General features: G+C 34.8%; 2 protein-coding genes across 6 annotated transcripts in view; one reads left to right on the top strand and one right to left on the bottom strand.

Moving 5' to 3' along the window:
- Window positions 1-22,302, bottom strand: part of LOC106673020 (potassium voltage-gated channel protein eag) — a 103,389-nt gene that overhangs the window by 54,575 nt on the left and 26,512 nt on the right. Inside the window, exon 2 of one of the 5 annotated variants that reach the window (XM_014404923.2) lies at window positions 4,935-4,980. The exons of the other annotated variants lie outside the window; for them this stretch is intronic. The gene's annotated coding sequence lies outside the window, so the exon portion shown is untranslated. The remainder of the gene's footprint in view (window positions 1-4,934; window positions 4,981-22,302) is intronic. 5 annotated transcript variants of the gene reach the window in all.
- LOC106673021 (atlastin-like) lies at window positions 11,506-13,448 on the top strand. Its single transcript, XM_014404924.2, has one exon. It carries the CDS (start codon window positions 11,688-11,690, stop codon window positions 13,296-13,298), a length of 1,611 nt encoding a protein of 536 aa, XP_014260410.1. The 5' UTR covers window positions 11,506-11,687; the 3' UTR covers window positions 13,299-13,448.

Here is a 22,302-nt window from a genome sequence, read left to right as displayed (position 1 = left end):
CCTTGTAAAAAAATCAATTATTAACGTTGATGGTAGCAACGGTAAGAGCGATAACATTGTGACTCATTTCTCATCTGCATCTCAGTGTACTGAATTCGAGTCGGGCATCCTTACAAATAGCCTTTTTACAAAAACTCCCGGGGGTTGATATGACCTCTGCGTTTTTTATGCCTCACCCATAAAAATATTGACATATTGAAAACGGATACCTCCATTGGGCCGAAATAGAAATATTCCCACCATAGAATAAGATTAGCATAAAACATAACCAAAAAGTAAAAAGAGTTTACCTAAAAAAATATATTGTTATAATATTCATATGTTTATAAGTGTTTTTTTCACATCCTACATGTATTTGTAAAATTTAAACAATGTTTATAAATCCCAGGCCCTGAAGATGACCTCAATAAAGACCGAAACTTTGGCATGATAAAGAAAATGTTTTTCTAAAACCTACGTCACACCAGACCGCATCTCATCACCTCCAAATAATCATTATGTTTATAAGTTTAAATAAAGTGATACCGTATTTGTTTTTTTACTATTCAAAGCGCTTGTATATTATAGCAGTTAAGTTAAGAAAACAGGAAGGAAGTAGGATAGAGTCAGAGAGAAAAATGCGTGAAATTCAAAAAAACGCAGTTTTCCGTTTTATGCTCTGAGGGCCATAACTTTAAATACTGCTACTGTGTTAACAGAAATACTAAATTAGCATAAGACACCACTTAGTAGATAATTAAAAACTGAGCAAAAATATCTTTTTCTCGAAAATTATTGTCACACAGCAAGCAATTATCCAAGCTATGTTTCTCTCTCTCTCTCTCTTTATTATTATTATCCTGAGAGAATACAACAAAAACACAAAATTTAAAAAAAAGTAATTACAGCAATTTAGTCTTCCATAAGTCTAGAAAAAATTTTAAAGAGAATTTTTAGTTTAGAATTGTATTCCTAAAACAGCTTGTTTTGAATAACATTAATTAATTTTATTTTGAATATAAACGTTTTAATATTTATCAAAATTTTCAAATTGACAAAAATAACAAGCTCAGTTGCAACAATAATGTCTAGTTCTACTAAATATGATGCTTGTATTTCGTCTTAAATTAATTAATGAAGGTAGTAATAATCAATAGTTTTCTATACCTGACGACCTAATGTTATATTAGACACTTCAAATATAAATTTTTCATTGAGTGTCATTTCTACTCGAGGAGATACGTAAAGGAAAGAGACCCAGTGTTTATTCCATAACAAAAGACATTCTTGAAGGATGGCTGCCTTTTGTATCTGTCGGCACAGGCCTTTTCAACAGCGATCTGGCGCCGAATCAATTTTATTTCTTGACGAAATAAGAAAAATTGTACAGACGATGAATTGTTTTTGGCTCGTCTATTTTCAAGACGTGAGGCTTTTCAAATTAAAGAAAACACTGTCATTTTGTGAGTAGATACTGTTGAGATTTTCCTTTGTGCGTTGGAATTCTCGTAATAAGTTATTAATTATTTAATGCTTTTTTTGAAAGAATGAACATATAGTGTTATTAATCGAAAAAAAGGGTACAATATATCTTTGCTTATTTCTGAGGTCTTGATTGAGATAAAATGCTAGTATCACGAGGATGATTCGAACTCACGACCTGAGATCCTATAAGGATCAATATAATAATTACAGAAGTACTTACGTCGCTAATAGCCCCCGTAGCCACTTCATAAGCTGCCGAGAATCGAATCCTTACTATACGATATTTAAAAATATGGCAAAAAGAGGGAAACCTCGAAAGATTGTAGGTTGATATGAGTTGGTGTCCGAGTGGATCGAATTCTAGCAGCGGCGCATTCAGCGTATGGTCGTGATTCGAATCCCGCTCCTGACACTAGCTTTTTCATTTCAACCAACATCTTAGATTAAAAGTATAATTATTTAAAATAATTATGACTTCTAACTACTTGCATGGATGAATATATTAATAACCACATTATGTTTAGTGGACTGATTGACCAAATTACCTTTTTAAATTAATTATTATTTTTATGTAAGGTCTTGGTTGAGATGAAATAATAATAACATTTTATATAACTGTTTGAAGTTTTGAAAAATGGAGTCTAACACCATCAACATAGAAAAAAATCAACCCACTTTGGACAGAAAAATACAATGAACGACGAATTCAAAAAGACACAAAATACAAAGAACATAAAACCATAAGTCAAGGCACTGAGGAAATTTGTGTAGCGAGAAAGCAGACAGACTGGCTAGAGGAGTATCCACAAGACCATACATAGGCCCCGAACTATAATAAAAACAAATATAGAATCCTCCATCGCAGAATGAATCCAAACGAAACAAAAGGAGAAATGGATAAACTCTAGCGGTGCTAGATATAGTAAACTTATGATGAAACAACGCTCACCAAGATTGGCAAAATCACTTCTGCAATTGGAGAGGAGTGGTAGGGCTACTAACCGGTCACTGGCATCTGAGAAAACATCTACACAACATGGGGATATACAACGATGATCCCATCTGCAGATTATGTAATGAGGAGGAGGAAAGAGCCATCCATATCATCTTCATGCGAAGCAACAGCTCACTGGAGATTTAACCTAACATACGAAAAAACTTAGGGAATCAAATTGTAGCTGCGACAGTCAACCTGATACTTCTAAGGAGAAGGATAGAGTCTATTGCACTGAACTAAGCAACTAGGAAGGTACAATAAGCCAGAAGGCTGCACTGCCTGTGGAGCACAAACCCCGCATCCTAATATCCTAATTACCATACCATACACTATTAGCGGAATATGTTCATGATGTATCAGTATATATTTTTTTTACCTTCCACATGTTTGTATGTAAATGGCGACTCTTTACGAGCATCGCAATTTCAAACTTTTTATCGGTTGTGTCAATTTTTATGTTGCAAGCGGAAGTTTTCACCCTCCAAGCATTATTAAATTTTATGTTTTTCTCAAATTTATTATTAGTTTTATAGCATATTTTTATTATATTTAGGTAGTTATAATTATACAACATTATTATGTTATAATAATAATATAATATTACATATTATAATACACCGTTATAAACGGTTTGTTGATTTAATTTTTTTTAAAATAATACATAGTTTAATTTTTCGTTTGTGTGTAACGTTTTATTAACAAAAATTAATTACGACAATTTTGTAGGTTGTTTTAGCATTCATTTATCTCTTTTAAAATGTATGAAGTTTTCATTATTCATATAGAGATATTCTTGACTATAAATTAATCCGGACAACAATTGCTACCATCAGTATGTGTATCATTTTAATTGTAAAAGTTGTTAAGATTTTCGGCATTTTATACACGATAAAACCCATATTTCTTGGATAATAATTTCTTTAAAAAAATAAAAAGTTCCTTGTTTTATAAAACATAACCTACATCGTGCCTTCACTTTATTGGAAAAAATTATCAGTCATAAAAAAATCTTCTCCCTTGTAGTCTCCACTTTGAGTTATGTATGACACGTTGCGCCACTTGTATGAAGGGATTTCTAACTTTAACTATTCAAAACTGGAAAGAAAAAGTCCCGATTCAATTTAATAAAATGTTATGAGTGGAACTGACTTTTTCATTGATTGTATAAATGTGTGTTTATACTTGCTGTTGGTTTATTATTGTTGCCATACGCCATAAATTATAGTCTAAGAAAGTCTAAAATAGAATCATCTCCACATATCTTGACATCCAAAGCCTCACGTGAATTGGTACCAATTCGGTGCCCTTGTCGGTCACTGTTATCAATGTGCAGCACTCAAGTACCGTTCTCCAGACTCTTTCACCACCTGGATTGTTATAAGCTACTTGTCTCGTAGAAGTACGACTTTTTTCCATTTTTCTACAGACTACGATTGGCATTATCTTGCAAATCTCTTCAGTCTCTCTATCGGTGGTGTCAACTCTTACATGGGCTTCTTTCACGCTCTGTCTTTTTTATTTGCTGACATTGCGATTGATATCGCCCGAATACCAGCGATCAAAATTTTAAAGCCAGAACATGTTGCATTTCGCTTCCGGTTTGCTCGCATTTTAATAAAACTGTCATCTATGTGATTGGTGAATCTGTGATGCCCTGAATTTGGTTGCCTTAAGACATCCAGTCTTCCATGACCTTTTAACGTTCATTAAAACTGACGAATAAAAGACAATATTGGTAATTTAACGCAATGATTATCTTCATCATCTTAAGTGATGATTCTGACTGATTCATGACTTAATCGGCTCATTATGACACAAAGTTACCAAAGAAAAGAAAACGAATTGATGGCTACTCAGAACTAATAAAAGGTAACCGAATAGAAAGTAAAAAAAATTGAAATGATCTTAAAAAACTTTGATCATTCGTTTCTTGGTAAGCAGTGATTAATATTGATATAATTTATCTTTAACACCCAAGGTCTCTCTTCTATTAAATAATATTACTCAAAATACCAACGAAATGGGTGTCAAAAATCCAGAAAACATCAAGATGTCTAAGTTTTTACGATATTTTTGACTTTACTTCAAAGACAAGATTTGTTTAAGTATTGATTCGCGGACATCATCAGACGTAATATAAGATAAATACGTTTCTTATTATTACTTTTCGCGAAAGACGAGATGTCATCGTTAAACAAGCGTTGAAAAATTTTTTAATCCGGGTACCAAGGGCAAAAGTCAGCCTTGGGTGTTAAATTACACTAACTGTCTCCAGCCTAATTCCGCCCACTACGATATTTTTCCCTTTTTAGTGCCATTTTAGCCCTTGAGATGAATATAAACACAGCCCGGTTGGCAGCGGTAAAATGCAAGATCGGATGTATCATCAAATACATTTTATCTCCTGAATAGAGAAACTCGTTTGTATTATTTGTGTACACTGATTAAGCGATAGGGAAAGGAGCATACTTACAAATAAATTCTAGTAGTTAATAAAACATCTATTATTTGTAGCTTACCTGTAACAAAAAGACAAATATCAGATAATCGTATAAATTTATTATAATTATAATTAAACGCTTTGTTTTGGGGTCTTATATTTTCCCCTTATATGTGTATATATACAGGGTGTTATAGGGTTAAATGTCAACTCCGGCATGGTGGATTCACTAAATAAAATGTAGTTCAGTGCCACCAGAACGAGGTTACTATCTTGACTCTTTCCTGAGATATTAACAATTTTGTGATTTTAGTCTAAAATCAGATTTGTTTAATAAAATTGTAATTTCTCAATTCAAGCATCATTACAATACAAATACGATCTTTATTTCCGAATTTTGCACTGTAGCCGCTCAAATAATAACAAATGGCAAAACGCATGTTTTTTGGAAATATTCAATTGTGGCTCATGACCTTTCCTTCAAACTTTTTGGAGATTTCACCAAAGTTACTTTATTTTATAAGTATTCAAAGGAAATACTCATTTGACATTTTTTTAGAACTTTTCTTATTGACATCTATTTCGAAAGGTTGAAAAACGTGATATCGAATCCAAGGAGAGCAGCAACCCAAGAACATTATGCATGTCATATTTTTAATAGAAACATTTATTAGTTGGTAACAAAAATCAAATCCATTTCCCTTCCTTCTTTCCCAATTTTCTCTGTGAGCTGTTCCTTCGTTTCGATGGGTGTGCTGTACACTGCACTTTTCAGAGTTCCCCATTTGTAAAAATCTAATGGGGTCAAATCAGTGCTCTTCGCTGGCCATGCCACGAGAAGAATGTATCTAATTTTTAGTACCAACTAATAAATGTTTTTATTTAACATATGACATGGGTTGTTGCTCTCCTTGGGTTCAATACACACTGTTCAACCTTTCACTAAGATTTCACAAAGAAAAGTTCTAAAAAATTCAATTCACTAGTTTCGTGATCCGCTTGACCAATTAATATATTCAAATTAATTAAGGTTTTTAATTGAGATAAACAATTCATTTTCAAATGTCGTGTAATCAATTTGATTCTCGGCGACAAATGACATGGCCACGGAGAGCTTTAGTGAAAAATGGCAAAAAGAGGGAAAATTCGAACGGTTATATGTTGAGATGGAGAATTGGTGTCCGAGAGGGTTGAAGTTACGATAGCTCAAGTGGTATAGCAGCGGCGTATCAAGCCGAAGATCGTGGGTTCGAATCCCGCTCGGGCCATTGACTTTTTTATCTCAACTAAAAACCTTAATTAATTTGAGTTCTAAAAAATGTAAAAGTGTGAAGTGGAATACTTATAAAATAACGTATTACCAATAGCTAGGTCATTTCAGCCTCCAACGTAATCAGATCCAAATCCAAACCTATTCACTCACTCAATCACTCTTAAATATATTCTTTCTTATTTACATACAATTCACTCAGTTGAGTGGTTGGTTACTCGATATTCCTATTGAATACCCATTATATAAATAACGTAATTGATGGTTGATGTGGTACTCAATATTCCGCCATCAGCCTTCTCACACTACACATTCTCGCCAATAAAAACATTCTTTCTCAACACCGCTAGGGACTCAAAACTATCAGAGTTATTATGGAATAAAACAACCCTATTTCCTCCAAAAATCGGTACAGGGACCCAAATACTGCCGCCAGAAGAACATCATACATGTCATATTTTTAATAAAAACAACAAGCAAAATTAGTTGGTAAAAAAATTAGATACAATCTTCTCGTGGCATGGCCAGCGAGGATTCCTGATCTCACCCCGCTAGATTTTTACATATGAGGAACTCTAAAAAGTGCAGTGTACTGCATACCCATCTAAACGAGGAAACAGGTCATAGCGAAAATTTAAATCACGTGCAATGACATGAGGAAAAGAAGGGAACCATGCTGTCAAGTCGGTCGCTAAAATAAGGCAACTTACGTGAAATCCCCGAAAATTTTGATGGAAAAGACATAGCCCGAGCCACAATTGAGTTTTTCCAAAAACATGGGTTTTGCCATTTGTTATTCTTGGAGCTGCTACTGTTTATTCAGAAGCGAGAATTTTTCAACGGAAATGTTGCTATCTTGTGGAAAGTTTAATATGGTTTGCGGAATAAAGGTCATTTTAATGTTGCTGAATTTTATGTAAAAAAACTGATTTTAGACTAAAATCACAAAAATGTTAATATCTCAGGAAAGTGTCAATATAGAAACCTCGTTCTGGTGGCACTGAACTACATTTTATTTAGTGAATCCACCATGGCAGTATTGACATTTAATCCTGTAACACCCTACATAACGGACCTTGACCAATTGCAGACACGCTCATCGACGCTACCACTTTCTTTTAATCATATTTTTATTACATTTTTAGCAACAGAGAGATGTGCACTTTTATTACTCTTCAGACGTATGTGACTGGGGACCTAGTAAACAATCACCGTTTTGCCGTATGTTATATGTGGTATTTGTTGGAACATGTAATTATTAGATTGTGTTCGAGGATCAAAGAAATTGTTCTGACGCGATTGAGAATTGAACACAGTAGGCTCACCTACGGATATCTCATGGAACGAAAATCAGCTCCTTTCTGCCAACGTTGAAGAGTGGACATCACGAAAAAAAAATGTTCTGAAGATTTGTCCAACATACGAGCGATCAAAGTACAGCACGAGCTTCCGACACAGCTTTCGTAGATCCGTGTGAACGACCCCCGGTCATAAATAAGCCGTAACTTTCTGAAACGGCTAAACTGACAAACAAAGTAAAATAAAAAAAAAACCCCGACCAAAAAACTATTCAATTAAATATTTACATAAATTATACGCTAAACTCAATATTGGTCAAGATGAGCAAATGTGTAACTGCTTATCCCCAATTAATTACATCAAGAAATAACGAGTACTCTAGGACACTGTAAATGATATATGGTGAGTGAATTTAATTTATTAGCGTGAATAGCGAATCATCGTTTTAATTTCCATAAACCTCGTTCTGGTGGCTCTGAACTAAGTTTTCTTTAAAGGATCCACCATTGTAGGAGATCGAGATAGGGATAAAAGAGGCGGCCACAAAGCCTTTTGCACCTTACTACCGTATTGACATTTAATTATTTTAAATTTATAAGGAATACATATATATAATATATATTTATATAAGGAATTTTCATTCCTTAAGTATATATTATAGAATATATACTTAAGTTATTATGGAAGTATACATTTTGTCAACACATTAGCTGCAAAACTTTCGAAGGACATTTATATTATATCAATCAACAAAATATTTATACCTTATGAAATGTTTAATTCACTACTTTCGTGGTCCGCTTGACCAATTAATACATGACAATTAATTAAGGTTTATAGTTGAGATGAAAAACCTTAATTAATTCTTATGAAATGTGTTAATAATTACATTTAAAAACTGCTAATTAAATGCTAATAACAGAAAAATCAATATTTGTATACCCTAATGCCATTAAAGGTATTTTATTCTTCCTTTTTGTTTTTTTATCACCCATTTGTTGTATATAAAATTTGTATTTCGAACGTCAACACAGCGTTAAGTGGAGAACCGGTGCGTGAGAATAAGGCTCCTTCTTTTTAGAGAAGCCTTGGGAAAGGACCTCCCGCTGACTCCTTGTAAAAATACAAAAGGATCTTCTACACGGAGTCTTCAGCTTGGTTGACTGCCGGCTGATACCACAGGTCCTTTATTGAAAAGAAAAGGGATGTTCTCTATCGCAGCCTTGCAGCTTCGTCGACCGAGGGCTGATGCAAATTTCATCACTGGCAGGGTAGCGCTTATTTTTTATTTTGTTAATTTGTCAGAGAACTTTCTTTTAACTTTCCATATTAATTAACGTGTATACATCCGTTTTAAGATTCTAGACACAGTTTTTATTTAAATTTTCTTATAAAATTGTTTCTTTTCATGAATAAACCTATCTAAATAGGCCTCCATATCTAAATCTCAATTCATTTCTCTATTATAAATTTCCTAGTTTATTTTTTATACTTCCAACGTGATCTAGTCAGTTATGCGGTTCCTTACAGAAATTTACACCATAATATAGCCCGGGCTTACGCCAATGCGTGGTTAACATAGCAAGAAGTAATTATGCTTATAATATATTTATGGCTAAAAGCCTCTTCCCCCTTCTCTCTTAATAAACATAAATCTTCTCTTGTTAATTTATGGCTGAAAAGGCTGAGGTTTTTACAGTCCACTAATACCTCCCAGCATTCCGGGAATTGTGGAACGGGGAAGGGTAATTAATCAATTCCACCGTTGAAAAGGTCTTTTACCTATTCATCCACTTCGATTAAATATTTAGAGAATACAAATTACGACTTATCGGCTGGTCGATTTTTACTCATATTGAAACGTCGCGGTGCGTAGTTGATATTCATTTAAAAAATGACAACGAACCACTATTAATTCTCGTCTGAAATTCATCCTTGAATTGAAAAAGGTAAAAAATTGGATTTTGGGCCTTGATGATTAACAACTTATATGTTGACTAAAAAGTCCAATAATTTACTTTACAAAGGTACATTTTGATTTCAACGTTTGGTATTATAGTTATTATAGTTTGGCAATTATTGAACGGCCACCTTCCAATAAAAGTGGTCGTAATTGGCCATTATAGCGTGAAGTCAACAACAGTTCCAGGGGTTGCCAAAGTTACAAAATCGGATCGTCTCGAGACCACCTGCGCTTGTCTTCTATGAGAGTTGGAAAAAATGGTTGAGCTGGACATAATGCGAATCAGTGTGTTGTCATGAAAGAATGGTTTCATTTTTCGTTTTAAGTTTTCAAACTGTGCACGCGCTGGTCGGTCGCAATAAAATTTGGTTAAATAAAATAAAAATACAAAATAAATAAAATACAAAATAAATTAAAATACTAACTTGTTAACTGTGGCTGGATTTTCTCGACAACCAGGGAGGAGAGCCGTTTAATAGCTAGAACCTGCAATAATTCTGGCCAAAGATAAAACAGAATCCTAGTCTATTAATTACCTTCGGGCTCCGTCCGAATCCTGTGTGATGTGTCGCATTAAGGATGCGGGAGGAGACACTCGCTTTGAACGCGATAATTAACAAAACGGAAGACAAAAAATGCTTCTTGAAAATAAGAGAAAAACTGAAAGAAAACTAAAAAAAAATCACTCTTGGAGGCTAATTAACAGTGGACTGTATGGAAGCGAGACGGAAGCGAACAGGACTAGAGCAGGACTAGGCAGCAACAGGAACGGATTATGGGGAGGGAAGAGAGCTAGGATAAATTCTAGATTAGCGGCATTTCGGAAACAAATAATCAATTATAATTCGCGATTTTTGGCGCGAACACAAACTTAATTTTTAGTTTATTAAAATATCTAGCCAATCTATCCCAAACACTTGCTTGTAGTGGTAAATTTGATATTTTATCGTTTCACACCATTCCGTTGCGTTGGTTTCGTATGTTATATCAATGTTACCGGAATCGTTAAATTGGATTTTTTTTTAAACATTGCTAATATTATATAGACAATTACACATTTTATTTTGTGACTAGTTCCACTTAAAAAATGCGTTTTTACCCATTGCCAAGTTTAGCAGACCATTTGCAATCAGTTATATCTGTCAGCACCTTTCATCGGTCCAGGCTGACATTCCTAAGTATTCGAATGTAAATTCATGTGGTTCTTGTTACAAGACAAACAAGAGTGACGTGTGGACGAAACATTAACCAACTATATAGAACCAATTCCAAGGGATTAGTAGGTGAGTGAATCCGTGAGAAAGAGAGAGAGAGAGAAAAAAAGAAAAGAAAGTGGGTGTCAGAGAGAGAGAGAAGAAGTGAGGGAAATAGAGAGAGAGAAAGAAAGAGAAAGTGTGAGTGAGTGAGAGAGAGAGAGAGTGAGAGTGAGAGAGAGAGAGAGAGAGAGAGCAACTCAGAAAAAGGAAAGAAAGTGGTGTCAGAGAGAGTGAGGTGGTGGGGGAAATAGAGAGAGAGAGAGAGAGAGAGAGAGAGAGAGAGAGAGAGAAAGAAAGAGATTGAGTGAGTGAGTGAAAGAGAGAGCGAGAGAGAGAGAGAGAGAGAGAGTAAGAGAGAGAGAAAAGCTGCTTAAGTCAGAGAAAAGGAGAAAAAAGTGGGTGTCAAAAAGTGAGAAAGAGAGAGAGTGAGAGAGAGAAATTTAAATTAACTTTATACTGTAATCTGAAAAATAAAAATAGATGTTTTCGTCAAAACATGCCAAAAAGAAGAATTAATTTTTATTTTAGTGATTTATAAAACCATCTTATGTAAATTAATTTCAAATATATCTTACTTTTATTATAACTTAAATGGGTTTTTTCAGGTATAATTAGTTTATTAATTTTAAACACTCATGAGCTACGATTAAAATTTTCTTGTACAATAAAAAACTAGATCTATTTGTACTAAATAACTTTTCTTCTTTTTACATAAAATAGATAGATATAAAAACTGTGAAAGCTAATAAAGGTTTTTTTTCTTCAAAACTAATTTTTAACATGTTTTCACTAATCAACACATTTCAAAAGGCAGATTTACATCTGTTACGACGTCAGCTGTGGAGAAACATATGCACCGTTACAAAACTTTTAACAAAATTAACTAAGTTATTTAGCAAGGTATATTTGTGTAGGGTTTAAAGTCTTTTCCTTAGTAACAATTTAACATAAAAAACAATATATCATTGTATTTTGTTTAAAAGTTCGTTGGTTCGATTATGGAGAGGACGGGAAGCGCGATTCAAGTAGTTGAGGCCACAGGCAATCATTCTTTCGTCCTCAACGATCAGGAGTTGGAAAAGATTCTCCTGAGAGAGGATGTAAAGGACCGAACTGCCGTCGTCCTGTCTGTCGCCGGGGTTTTCAGAAAAGGGAAGTCGTTTTTGCTCGATTTCTTTTTGCGTTATTTAAGATCGAAATACGGCAGCAACGAATCAACTAGAGACTGGATCGGGCGAGACAACGCACCTCTGGATGGCTTTTCCTGGCGTGGGGGAGCCGAGAGGGAGACGACGGGCATACAGATATGGTCTGAGATTTTCAAAACGACGGTGCTCGGTGAGGAAGTAGCTATCATTTTGCTAGACACGCAAGGGACGTTCGATAGCCAGAGCACGGTGAAAGACTGCGCGACGATCTTCGCACTCAGCACTATGCTGAGCTCGATACAAATTTACAATATAAGCCAGAACATACAAGAAGACGATCTCCAGCACTTGCAGCTCTTCACCGAATACGGCAAACTCGCTCTCGCCAAAAGTTACGACACGCCGTTCCAAAAATTGCAGTTTCTCGTCAGAGATTGGAGTTTTCCGTACGAAACGCCTTTCGGAGACGTCGGCGGTAAGAAACTGCTCGACAAGCGGCTCGAAATCCACGAATCCCAGCATCCGGAACTACAATCGATCAGAAAGCACATCAGAGGCTGTTTCAGTGAAATCGCCTGCTTCCTCATGCCTCATCCGGGTCTGAAAGTCGCAACCAATCCGTCGTTTGACGGTAAGTTGAAAGACATCGAACCGGAATTTATCCAGTACCTGGTTAGGTTCATCCACACGATCCTGACTCCGGAAAAACTCACGGTCAAAAAAATCGACGGCGAAAAAGTGAAGGTAAAAGATTTGTTGCAGTATTTCAAATCATACATTGAAATTTACAGAGGGAACGAACTCCCTGAGCCGAAATCCATGCTCGTCGCTACAGCCGAGGCTAACAATCTAGCGGCAATGGCGTCGGCGAAAGACACCTACCAGATGAAGATGGAGGAAGCCTGTGGCTCCGGGAAACCGTTCATGAGCGCGCAGATCATGGAGCAGTGCCATTTGAGAATAAAGGAAGCCGCGCTCCAGCAGTTCTCAAGCAAGAGGAAAATGGGAGGCGAGGAATTTTCAGAACATTACAGGACCCAGCTGGACAAAGGAATCGAAGAGATGTTCACCAGGTTCAAACTTCTCAACGAAAACAAAAACCTCTTCAAGTCGGCTAGGACGCCGGCCGTACTCTTTTCGGTGGGCATCTTTTTCTATATACTTTCCGGCTTTTTCGCCCTCCTGGGTATCTACACGTTGGCCAATTTCTGTAACTTGTTCATGATCGGGTCGATAATTACCCTCCTGACCTGGGCGTACGTCAGGCACAGCGGTGAAAGGCTGGAAATAGGAGCCATGATCGACGAAATTGCGAATGTTATCTGGAAAAACGTGATGAAGCCCTGCTGCGACTCGCTACTCCAGAAAAGCGTACAACGCGCGACCGAATCAACGGTATCTCTAATCGAATCGAGTGAAGAAAACCTGACATCGCAATCTGATAAACTCAAGATATCGTAATTTTAGTCTTTCTATCGCTAAATCACATGGAAAATTTTGTTATAATACTAGTTTTGTTATTTTGGAAAGAGTTATATTATAAAGTACATGAAATGTTAAAATATCATGTGAAGTTCATACACAATAAATCAAACCATATTTATTATTAATTATGAACCGTTTTTGTAATAAAGTTTTGCTATTCATTCTTTTTAAAGACAGGTGTTCAAAAGTCAAGAATATCTTTTAAACACACGTTTAAAATAAATACCAGAAGTGATTTATACAAACAGAAATGAAAACTGAAAGTTAATTTATCATAAACTGGGTTTGTTATATGATAGCAGAAGATGCAATTTTCACCCTTTTAAGCCTCAAAAAATGTTTAACAAAAAAAATCATAAAATGTATTTAAAATCTTTGTAAAAAAAATCATAAAATATTTTTCTCTCTCCCATTTGACTGAATTTAAAAAAAAGAATTTTTTTTTTAAAGAAATATTAACAAAAGTCCAATTAGGTTTTCGACCTCAACATTCACCAACCCAGTAGATGCTTCGTATTGTGGACCACATCCTCATCCCTTAAGCAAACTAAATATTTTATGGGGCCTTTCTTGACTGTCAAAAGTTTGATCACGTGTGGCATGAGGGTTCCGTAAACAACGTGCCCTTCGTTTTTTGTATCTAATGCTTCACTCCTACCTAACGGACCGATTCTTTCTAGTTCCTCTATACCATAGAAAGTATGTCTTTTCTAATAAAAATTAATAAACTCGGTACTTCTTTGTGGACCTTTTGGTGAGAATTGCCTTACCGAAAAGGCTGTATCCAGACTTCATGTTCACAAAGGGCATGTGGCAATATCTTTGTGTTCTCCTGACATAGTCTGCTTGTTTCTGTTTTTCTCATTTCCCATATTGTTTAGGCGGTAGGTAAGTCGGCAGTGGTAAATATATAGCGGCATCAAATCTCTATGAGCATAAATCTTGCCTGCTAAGTGAGTTTTTTGACGATTTTTGTAATCTCTTAACGCTTACCCCATGCGTAGTGTTTTTTCCCATGCTTGAGTATTTCTTTTTCAAGGTATTTTTCAAGCTCCTACTTTACCCCTCTCTCCGGTTCGCTTACTCGTGGTACCGGTCTCAAGGATGGTATGGCTGCTCCTTTTTTTTGGCTATTTGGTCAGGCATCTTTTTTTAAATTAAACTTCGTGTCCCGGGATTCACTTTAACGTAAACTTGTACTTTCCTAGGGTCATAGGACAATTTCTTTATTCTCAGACTCGATTGAAGTTAAAAGCATACGCATTTAGTGCCTGTAGGACTGCTCGGCTGTTTATGTAATCTGTGCACCTTTTATATTCTTCCTTATTAACCCCTGGGTACAAAGACAGATTGCATGGACCTCAACTTAGAAGATTGTTGGAACTAGCCATAGGTTTTGCTAGCGTATAATTTAACCCTTTTTTGCTACACATACCTTTTTCCCTGTACCATATTACCATACATCTGTACCATCAGTGTACCATAATAGGCCCCTTCCTGAAATTTGGAGATTGCCTTTTTTTTCCAAAGATCTCTCTATGACCGCTTGGAAGGATCTGTCAAAGTTAAGTTTCCTTTAATATTTTCAAAAACTGTTACAGTCATCTCATTTATTTTAATTCACTTTAGAATTTATTGATAGCTTCTCTTTAGATCTTTTATTTTCATGTCTGCTGGCACTCTTGAATGCAACCTGTCGTCACATTTGTACATCAATGTGTAAAGCCGGGAACACACCCGATGCAACGCTATGCGACGCTACCCGACGCCTTGTCACGTTTTGGTAGGGTGAGTACATCTATGCGACGACAAGCGCACACATCGTGTATCACAAATCAGTATCACAATCGCAACGCTTCTTTTGTCCTTAATGCATTATTTTGAGCAAAACCATGTAATAAATTGTTTGGTAAACTTAATTGTTTTAAATAAAGTTATTCCGGTGTTTTGATATATTTTCTTACTAAACATCATAAAAATATTTTTTTTTAATAAAAACTCATGAATTTTTGATCTCGTTTAATTTGTGTTATATTAAAATAAGAATGTTGGAATTAATATAATACACAGTTTGAAATAAACTACAAAAATATGAGTGTCCTCTTCTGACACTACTCGACGAAAATGGTGTAATTTTATGAGCAAAACCATGAAATAAATTGTTAGTTAAATTTTATGAGCAAAGCCGTGTAATAAATTGCTACTTAAATTCATTGTATCAAAAAATGGCATTCCAGTGTTTTGATCAATTTTCTACTAAACCATAAAAATTATTTTTTTTTTAAATAAAAACTAATGAATTTTTGATCTCGGTTAATTTGGTTTATATTAAAATAAGTATGTTTTAATTAATATAACGAAAATAATACATGTTGTTTGAATAAAAATATGAGTGTCTGGTTTTTTTTTGTCTTCGACTGTACTCGATGCTACTCGACGAAAATCTGGAGAGTGGGGATCGCAGAGCGTAGAGTAGATTAGAGTTGCATAGCATCGGGCAGATGTGCAAGGGGGTAATACAATTTTATGAAAAAATGGACTTTGGATTTGCGTCGGGTAGCATCGGGTAAGTGTGTTCCCTGCTTTAAGGTACAAGATCGAGTGTGATTTCCAACGCTGTTGTGGGAAAAGTAGCTTGCCCCTGATTTATTAGTAATACTCATTGTTTTCTTCAGTGTGTGAGTGTGCTTATGTGTGTGTTTTTTATATTTATTTTTTGAACAAGTATTGATAAAATTTTTAAATGATCTGCGTATATCTATTGTGGGATAATTAAACCACTCTCCAAACGCTCGGCCCTCTAAGAGAAATTTGTTTACATTTCCTTTAATTTGATTTGATCACTTCTCCTAATCAACGTTTCGTCTAAATATTGATATAGTAATTTGGGCTACATTGGAGTTTCGTTAATTAGCCCTCTCGTCTCCGAGGTTGTGGATAAATAGCCGACGTGAACTGTTAGTATCTAAGATGTTTGCGTCCTTGTTTTTCCTTTTAAGCACACACGTCAAATGGAAAAGGATCTCTTAATTCGTTATTTATCCTCTCAGAGCAAAACCATCCGGCAAGAAACAGCCCTAAAACCCGATTACAGTGGTTATTTACATCCCGTGCAAGTCGGTAATCTGTTCAGAAAAATGAGGCAAATATTTTGATATGTACAAATACAAATGTTTCTCGTAAAGAAAACCGATTTCCTTTTAATTTTAATGTGTATTTAAACGCTCATAACATCAAAATATTAGGAAGTACCTACTTCTTGTTCATACCATAAAAATCATCTTTAAAAAATTAAGGTAGAAATAAAATTGCCGAAAGCGTTCCAATTTGCTTGTAAAACAAGATTAAGGACATTCGTTTACTTTTAAAGACCTATTTCCTTCTCCCTCTGACTTTCACAGGAAACAACCAAGGAAACAGCTCTAAATTCAACCACATGCTGAAAGACGTCTAACCAACCATAAACAGCACGTACAGTTGGACCATGACTTTACTACTACGCAACAAATATTTATAAAAAATAAAAGACTATTCAAATATCATGATTCATCTCTTTTGTAACACTGTATTGACCTTTGATTTTTTTATGCAAACTTAAATTATTATGTAGCAGGCACAGGGTCTGGCATCCAGGCATACTCTTTAAACTCAAGCGCTTCCTACCCTCCCATTATTACCTTTTAATGAAATCCTACCTAACTGACCGCTGTTTCAGAATGAGGTGCGGCAATGAATTCTCAGAACTCAAACAGACACAGGCCGGTATACCGCAAGGTAGTATCCTTGGTCCTGTCCTATATATCATTTATACTGCTGACCTACCAACACATCCTGACACTATTATCACCACCTACGCGGACGACACCGCAATCCTATCCTGCAACTCGAATTCTGTCCAAGCTACCTCCAACATCCAGGAACACCTTGAGCTTATCGAAGACTGGTGTAAAAAATGGAGGACAAGACTGAACGAAGAAAAATGCACTCAGTGTACTTTTACGCTGAAAAAGCAGTCTTGCCCTCCATTGTACATCAACAACAAAGAGATACCAGTTTCCACTCAAGTCAAATACCTGGGACTATATCTCGACAGCAGACTGACGTGGAATCCCCACACAAGACTTAAAAAACAGCAACTTAATACAAGACTTGGACTACTACGAAGACTTTTAAGACCGAAATCGACTTTGACAATTAAGACAAAACTAACACTATACAAGACTTTACTAAGACCAATATGGACATATGGAGTAGAATTGTGGGGCACTGCCAAGCCTTCCAATATCCAGCGCATCCAGTCCTTCCAATCGAAAGTCCTTAGACAAATTGTTAAAGCACCCTATTATGTCACTAACCTCACTATCCACAAAGACCTCAACATTCCTTTTGCCAACGAACTAATCCAGTCCAGATTCCAAACCTTCCATACCAACCTTTCAAACCATCCTAACCACACGGCTCGAGCCCTATCCACTCATTCCCATCCTGACAACCCACCACGACGCCTCAACCGACGATGGCCTCGGGACCTCCTTGATCCCTAATCATATAAACTGAGTGCCAGCAATGGCTGGCTCCTCAAAGCATGTGTCCTACCGGTGCAGTGCTGGCATTAGTGCTAGTGTTGTGCTGTGTGATATTTCATGCATGTGTACATATTTGTATAGTATACAATTCTGTATAGGTAACAAATAAATAAATAAAATTAAAAAAAAAAAAAAATGTAGCAGGCTACGGTATTTATTGCCACTTATACGGATTATATATCTTTATTTACGTAATATATTTCCGTTTACACAGTATGTATACATTACAAACCTCGTAATTTACAAATATAACAAATACATTATAAATAGTATAATCAGACCTGAATATATACATGATTTCCTTCGATGGTTTAGAATTGACAATAATTCTATTTTATAACAGTTTTGTGACTAGAAAAAATATCTAGTTGGACATTTGCGCAGTTTAGTATTTATAAGCCCTTTGCAGGGGACCATTTTTCAAATTGTTTTTATGGTGTGCTATATAAAACAACTGTGTTTGTCTATTTCTATAGGCAGGTACATGAAATTTTATCTCTTCTAGTAGAGAGAGGCATTTAATTATATTGTTAATTATTTTGAACAATATTAGAGCATCAGTCTTTGATCTTCTAGATTCTAGTGAATTTATGCCTAATTCGGATCTCAGTTGAATGGCTTGGCCATCTGGTTCAAGACGTATTTGTAGTTTGAGTCCACAGAATCTTAAAAATTTGTTTTGCACTTTTTCTCATGTACAGACATGATTACTGCAGTAGAGTGACCAAACAGGTGAGTTATACTCTAGGTGGGATCAAAGCAAAATATAGGTTTTTGTTAATGTTATTTATATTAGTTGCATTGCGCTTAACGAAACCTAGCATTTTTAAGCTTTTGTTTTTTATACATCCACTATGTTCAAGAACTATTCTTAGTTAGATTAGAATCAAAAATTACCCCTAGGTCCTTTAGGGAGTCTAGTGTAAAAAATTTTGTATCACAGAACTTATAATCACAGATTAGATAGAGGGCATGGAATTAATAGACGGAAGCATATTAAATTACATTTTTTAATATTAAGTTCTAGGCAGTTTACTGAGCACCACGTCACTAATTTATTTAATTCTGTTTGGACAATATCACAGTCGGTTGCACGATCTATGATTCTGTAAAAGCTAAGGTCATATATAAATAGTTTAAATTTACAATTTTTAAAACATGATATAATACATAATAATACATAATAAAACATGATAATAATGTCATTTATAAATATGTGTGGTGATTAGTGACCGTTAATCGATAATTATTCAGAAATCGTGAGATGCGGTCTGGTGTGATAGGTTTCAGAAAAACATTTTCTTTACCATGCCAACGTTTCGATCTTTATTGAGACTTTATTCGCTACTCACCATTTTGAACACCAATACAATTTCGACTTCAAAAATATTACATACAGAACAAAACAAACATAAACGTCATTTCTTAGAAATGGTTTATATCAACAGAGATAAACACAGCATCAATTACAGAACAGATACATGTAAACTCAGTCGAAGCTACGCCAATATCATTAATCAAATTCAATATAGATAACATACATATATCATTACATTACATTCTACACATGAACTATATTTCACATAGTCCAATTTTCCAACAATTTAGCTTTCCTTTTCCTATTTATCCTCTTTCTATATAATCCTGAAAGGATAATGTGACCGAACAATTACCAACACATTGTTTCCCTTCGTCGGCTCTTTTCACCTCAAAGAAGCCGACGCCTTATACAAAAATGTCTTTTCTGTACGACTTCCTTCCCCACCCCTTCAAAATCCAACGTATATAAATACAAAATAGCAAAATCTCACTGGCACTCTCAACACGACAAGCAAGAATGGCACAATTACACAGAAGACAAACACTTTGAGTGAGTAGAAATACTTTGATTGGATATAAAGAATATATTTTGCGTTGTATAAATTCACTTTTCAACATCCTAAATGTATTTGTTAAATGTAAACAATGTTTGTAAATCCCAGGCCCTGAAGATGATCTCAATAAATATCGAAACGTTGGCACGATAAAGAAAATGTTTTTCTGAAACCTATCACACCAGACCGCATCTCACGATTTCAGAACAATTTATAAATATGTTAAATAAAATAGGTGATGAACGTCCTCCTTGCGGAACACCAGATGTGACCACAATGGGATTGGATGCGGTATCATTAATGATAACATATTGGATCCTATTATTTAAGTAACTGCTTATCCAATTCAGTAAACGGCCATGAACACCAATTGCATTCAACTTTTGGAGTAAAATAGAATGGATAATCTTGTCAAAAGCTTTTCAGAAAATTGTATATACCACGTCTACTTGCTTGTGGTCTTCAAAAGAATGTAGAACATCATATTGAAATGATAGTAAGTTACTTAAAGTGGATTTATGTTTGGTGAACCCATGTTGTTAATCAGATATGATATCATTGAAAATGTGGTGTGAGTTTGTCATTTATTATTTTTTCAAAGTTTTTCGATATATGTGAACATTTACTTATTGTATATTATAATTAATTAATTGTCACTTATCAGTAATATCCCAATATTAATAAGATCTGAAATCAATTTTGGAGCATTTTAGAGGGCAATTAAAGTTCTCATTTAATTTTATACCGCCATTTTGAAGTAACGCATATCTACCCGATGACCAGGAGGCCATCAACGAGGGGGTTGTTCTTATGAGTTTGTTCTTTATGGACCATGCTCTTCCCACCAAGGGTGCTAATTATAACATACTAATTCAATTTTACCTAAAATTCAACTTACACAGTTATTCACAATTCATACAGAAATAAAATATGTAGATTTCCGTGGGATAAATTCAATTAAGCGACAACCCCGTACAAATATGAATCATCCTCGAAAAGAAATTTTTTTACGGATTATCTTTTAAGTCAAATTATAAAAAAGTCCGTACTTCTTGTTTGGAATATAAAATTGACCTATAAAACATTAAAGAAAAAATAAAAATTACCGAAAGCGTTCCAATTGTCTTTTAAAAAGACACGTTTTAGACATTTTCGATTCGTTGTTAAATGGTGTAATTCTTTATTCCTATGACTTTCACAAGAAACAACCAAAACTTCATTATTCATCAAAACAACCGAATTCAACCGTTTGCTGAATCGCCAAAATAAACAGCACGTGCATTCGGACTATGAGCATACAACTATTCAATAAATTATTATAAAAAATGAAAGACTATTAAAATATCAACAATCGATAGTTATTAATCCGTCATAATTCATATATCTTATAACACTGTACTTTGACTTTTTTTTAATACAAACTTAAATCATTACACAGCTAAATTATTGATCGTCAATCATACGGATTAGAATTAATTAATTACCAATTGTCAGTATATATATATATATATTCCCCTTTCCACCACCCCGTCGTAACTGAGGAAGACCCCATACCGGCGTACAAACGCTTCAAGTTAATCGAATATATAAATCTAAGGGACTTAAAAAATGGGATAAAATTACCTCCCAATGATTTTTCCTTCAAGCGAGACGGCTGGTCGGTTTTCGAGGGAACAATATTTTCATTTTAAAACCTAAAACAAAAGTTCTTCCCTTGCTGGTTTCCCCTTCCACACTTACATTTTCGTGATTTTCCATCAATATATGTATGTACAGGGTGAGTCATTTTTTGACGCACCATTGGAAAATCAACGCGGGTGCGTTTAAATCTGACTCGAGGCTTATTTCCTTTGATTAATACGTTAATAAAAGAAAGTGAGTCGATTTTCGGTGCACTATAGGAAAATCAACGTTGGTGCGTCCAATTATGACTCGGCACATTTTATTTTGTTAGTCTCGTACCAAAAAATAGGCGAGTCACTTTTCGACGCACCATTCGTTACAAATTAGTTTTAGTAGGTTGGAAGGAAAATAAACAAAACCAATATTATTAAAACATTATTCAAACACAATGTAAAAATTAAAAAAAATTCTTCACAAATTAATCTGATTAAGGTTTAAGAGTATTTTTTTCGTCCGATCATCGTTTTATGATAGACTAGGCTACTGTGTTGCGGCAAATGGAGGTCTGTTCGAACAATTATTATAATGATTTTGAACATTTTTGATTTGCTAACAAAGGAGATTGTTACATTTATTTATTTTATTTTTTTACTTTACCAGAAAAAAATATTCTTAAACCTTAATCAAATTAATTTGTGAAGAATTTTTTTTTATTTTTACATTGTGTTTGAATAATGTTTTAATAATATTGGTTTTGTTTATTTTCCTTCCAACCTACTAAAACTCATTTGTAACGAATGGTGCGTCGAAAAGTGATTCGCCTATTTTTTGGTAGGAGACTAACAAAATAAAATGTGCCGAGTCATAATTAGACGCACCAACGTTGATTTTCCTATG

This window comes from Cimex lectularius, unplaced genomic scaffold, assembly GCF_000648675.2.
Source record: "Cimex lectularius strain Harlan isolate CLEC.00 unplaced genomic scaffold, Clec_2.1 scaffold357, whole genome shotgun sequence".
Lineage (NCBI taxonomy): Eukaryota > Metazoa > Arthropoda > Insecta > Hemiptera > Cimicidae > Cimex > Cimex lectularius.
The sequence above is the reverse complement of the archived record's forward strand: the minus strand, read 5'-3'. Positions and strand labels throughout refer to the sequence as shown.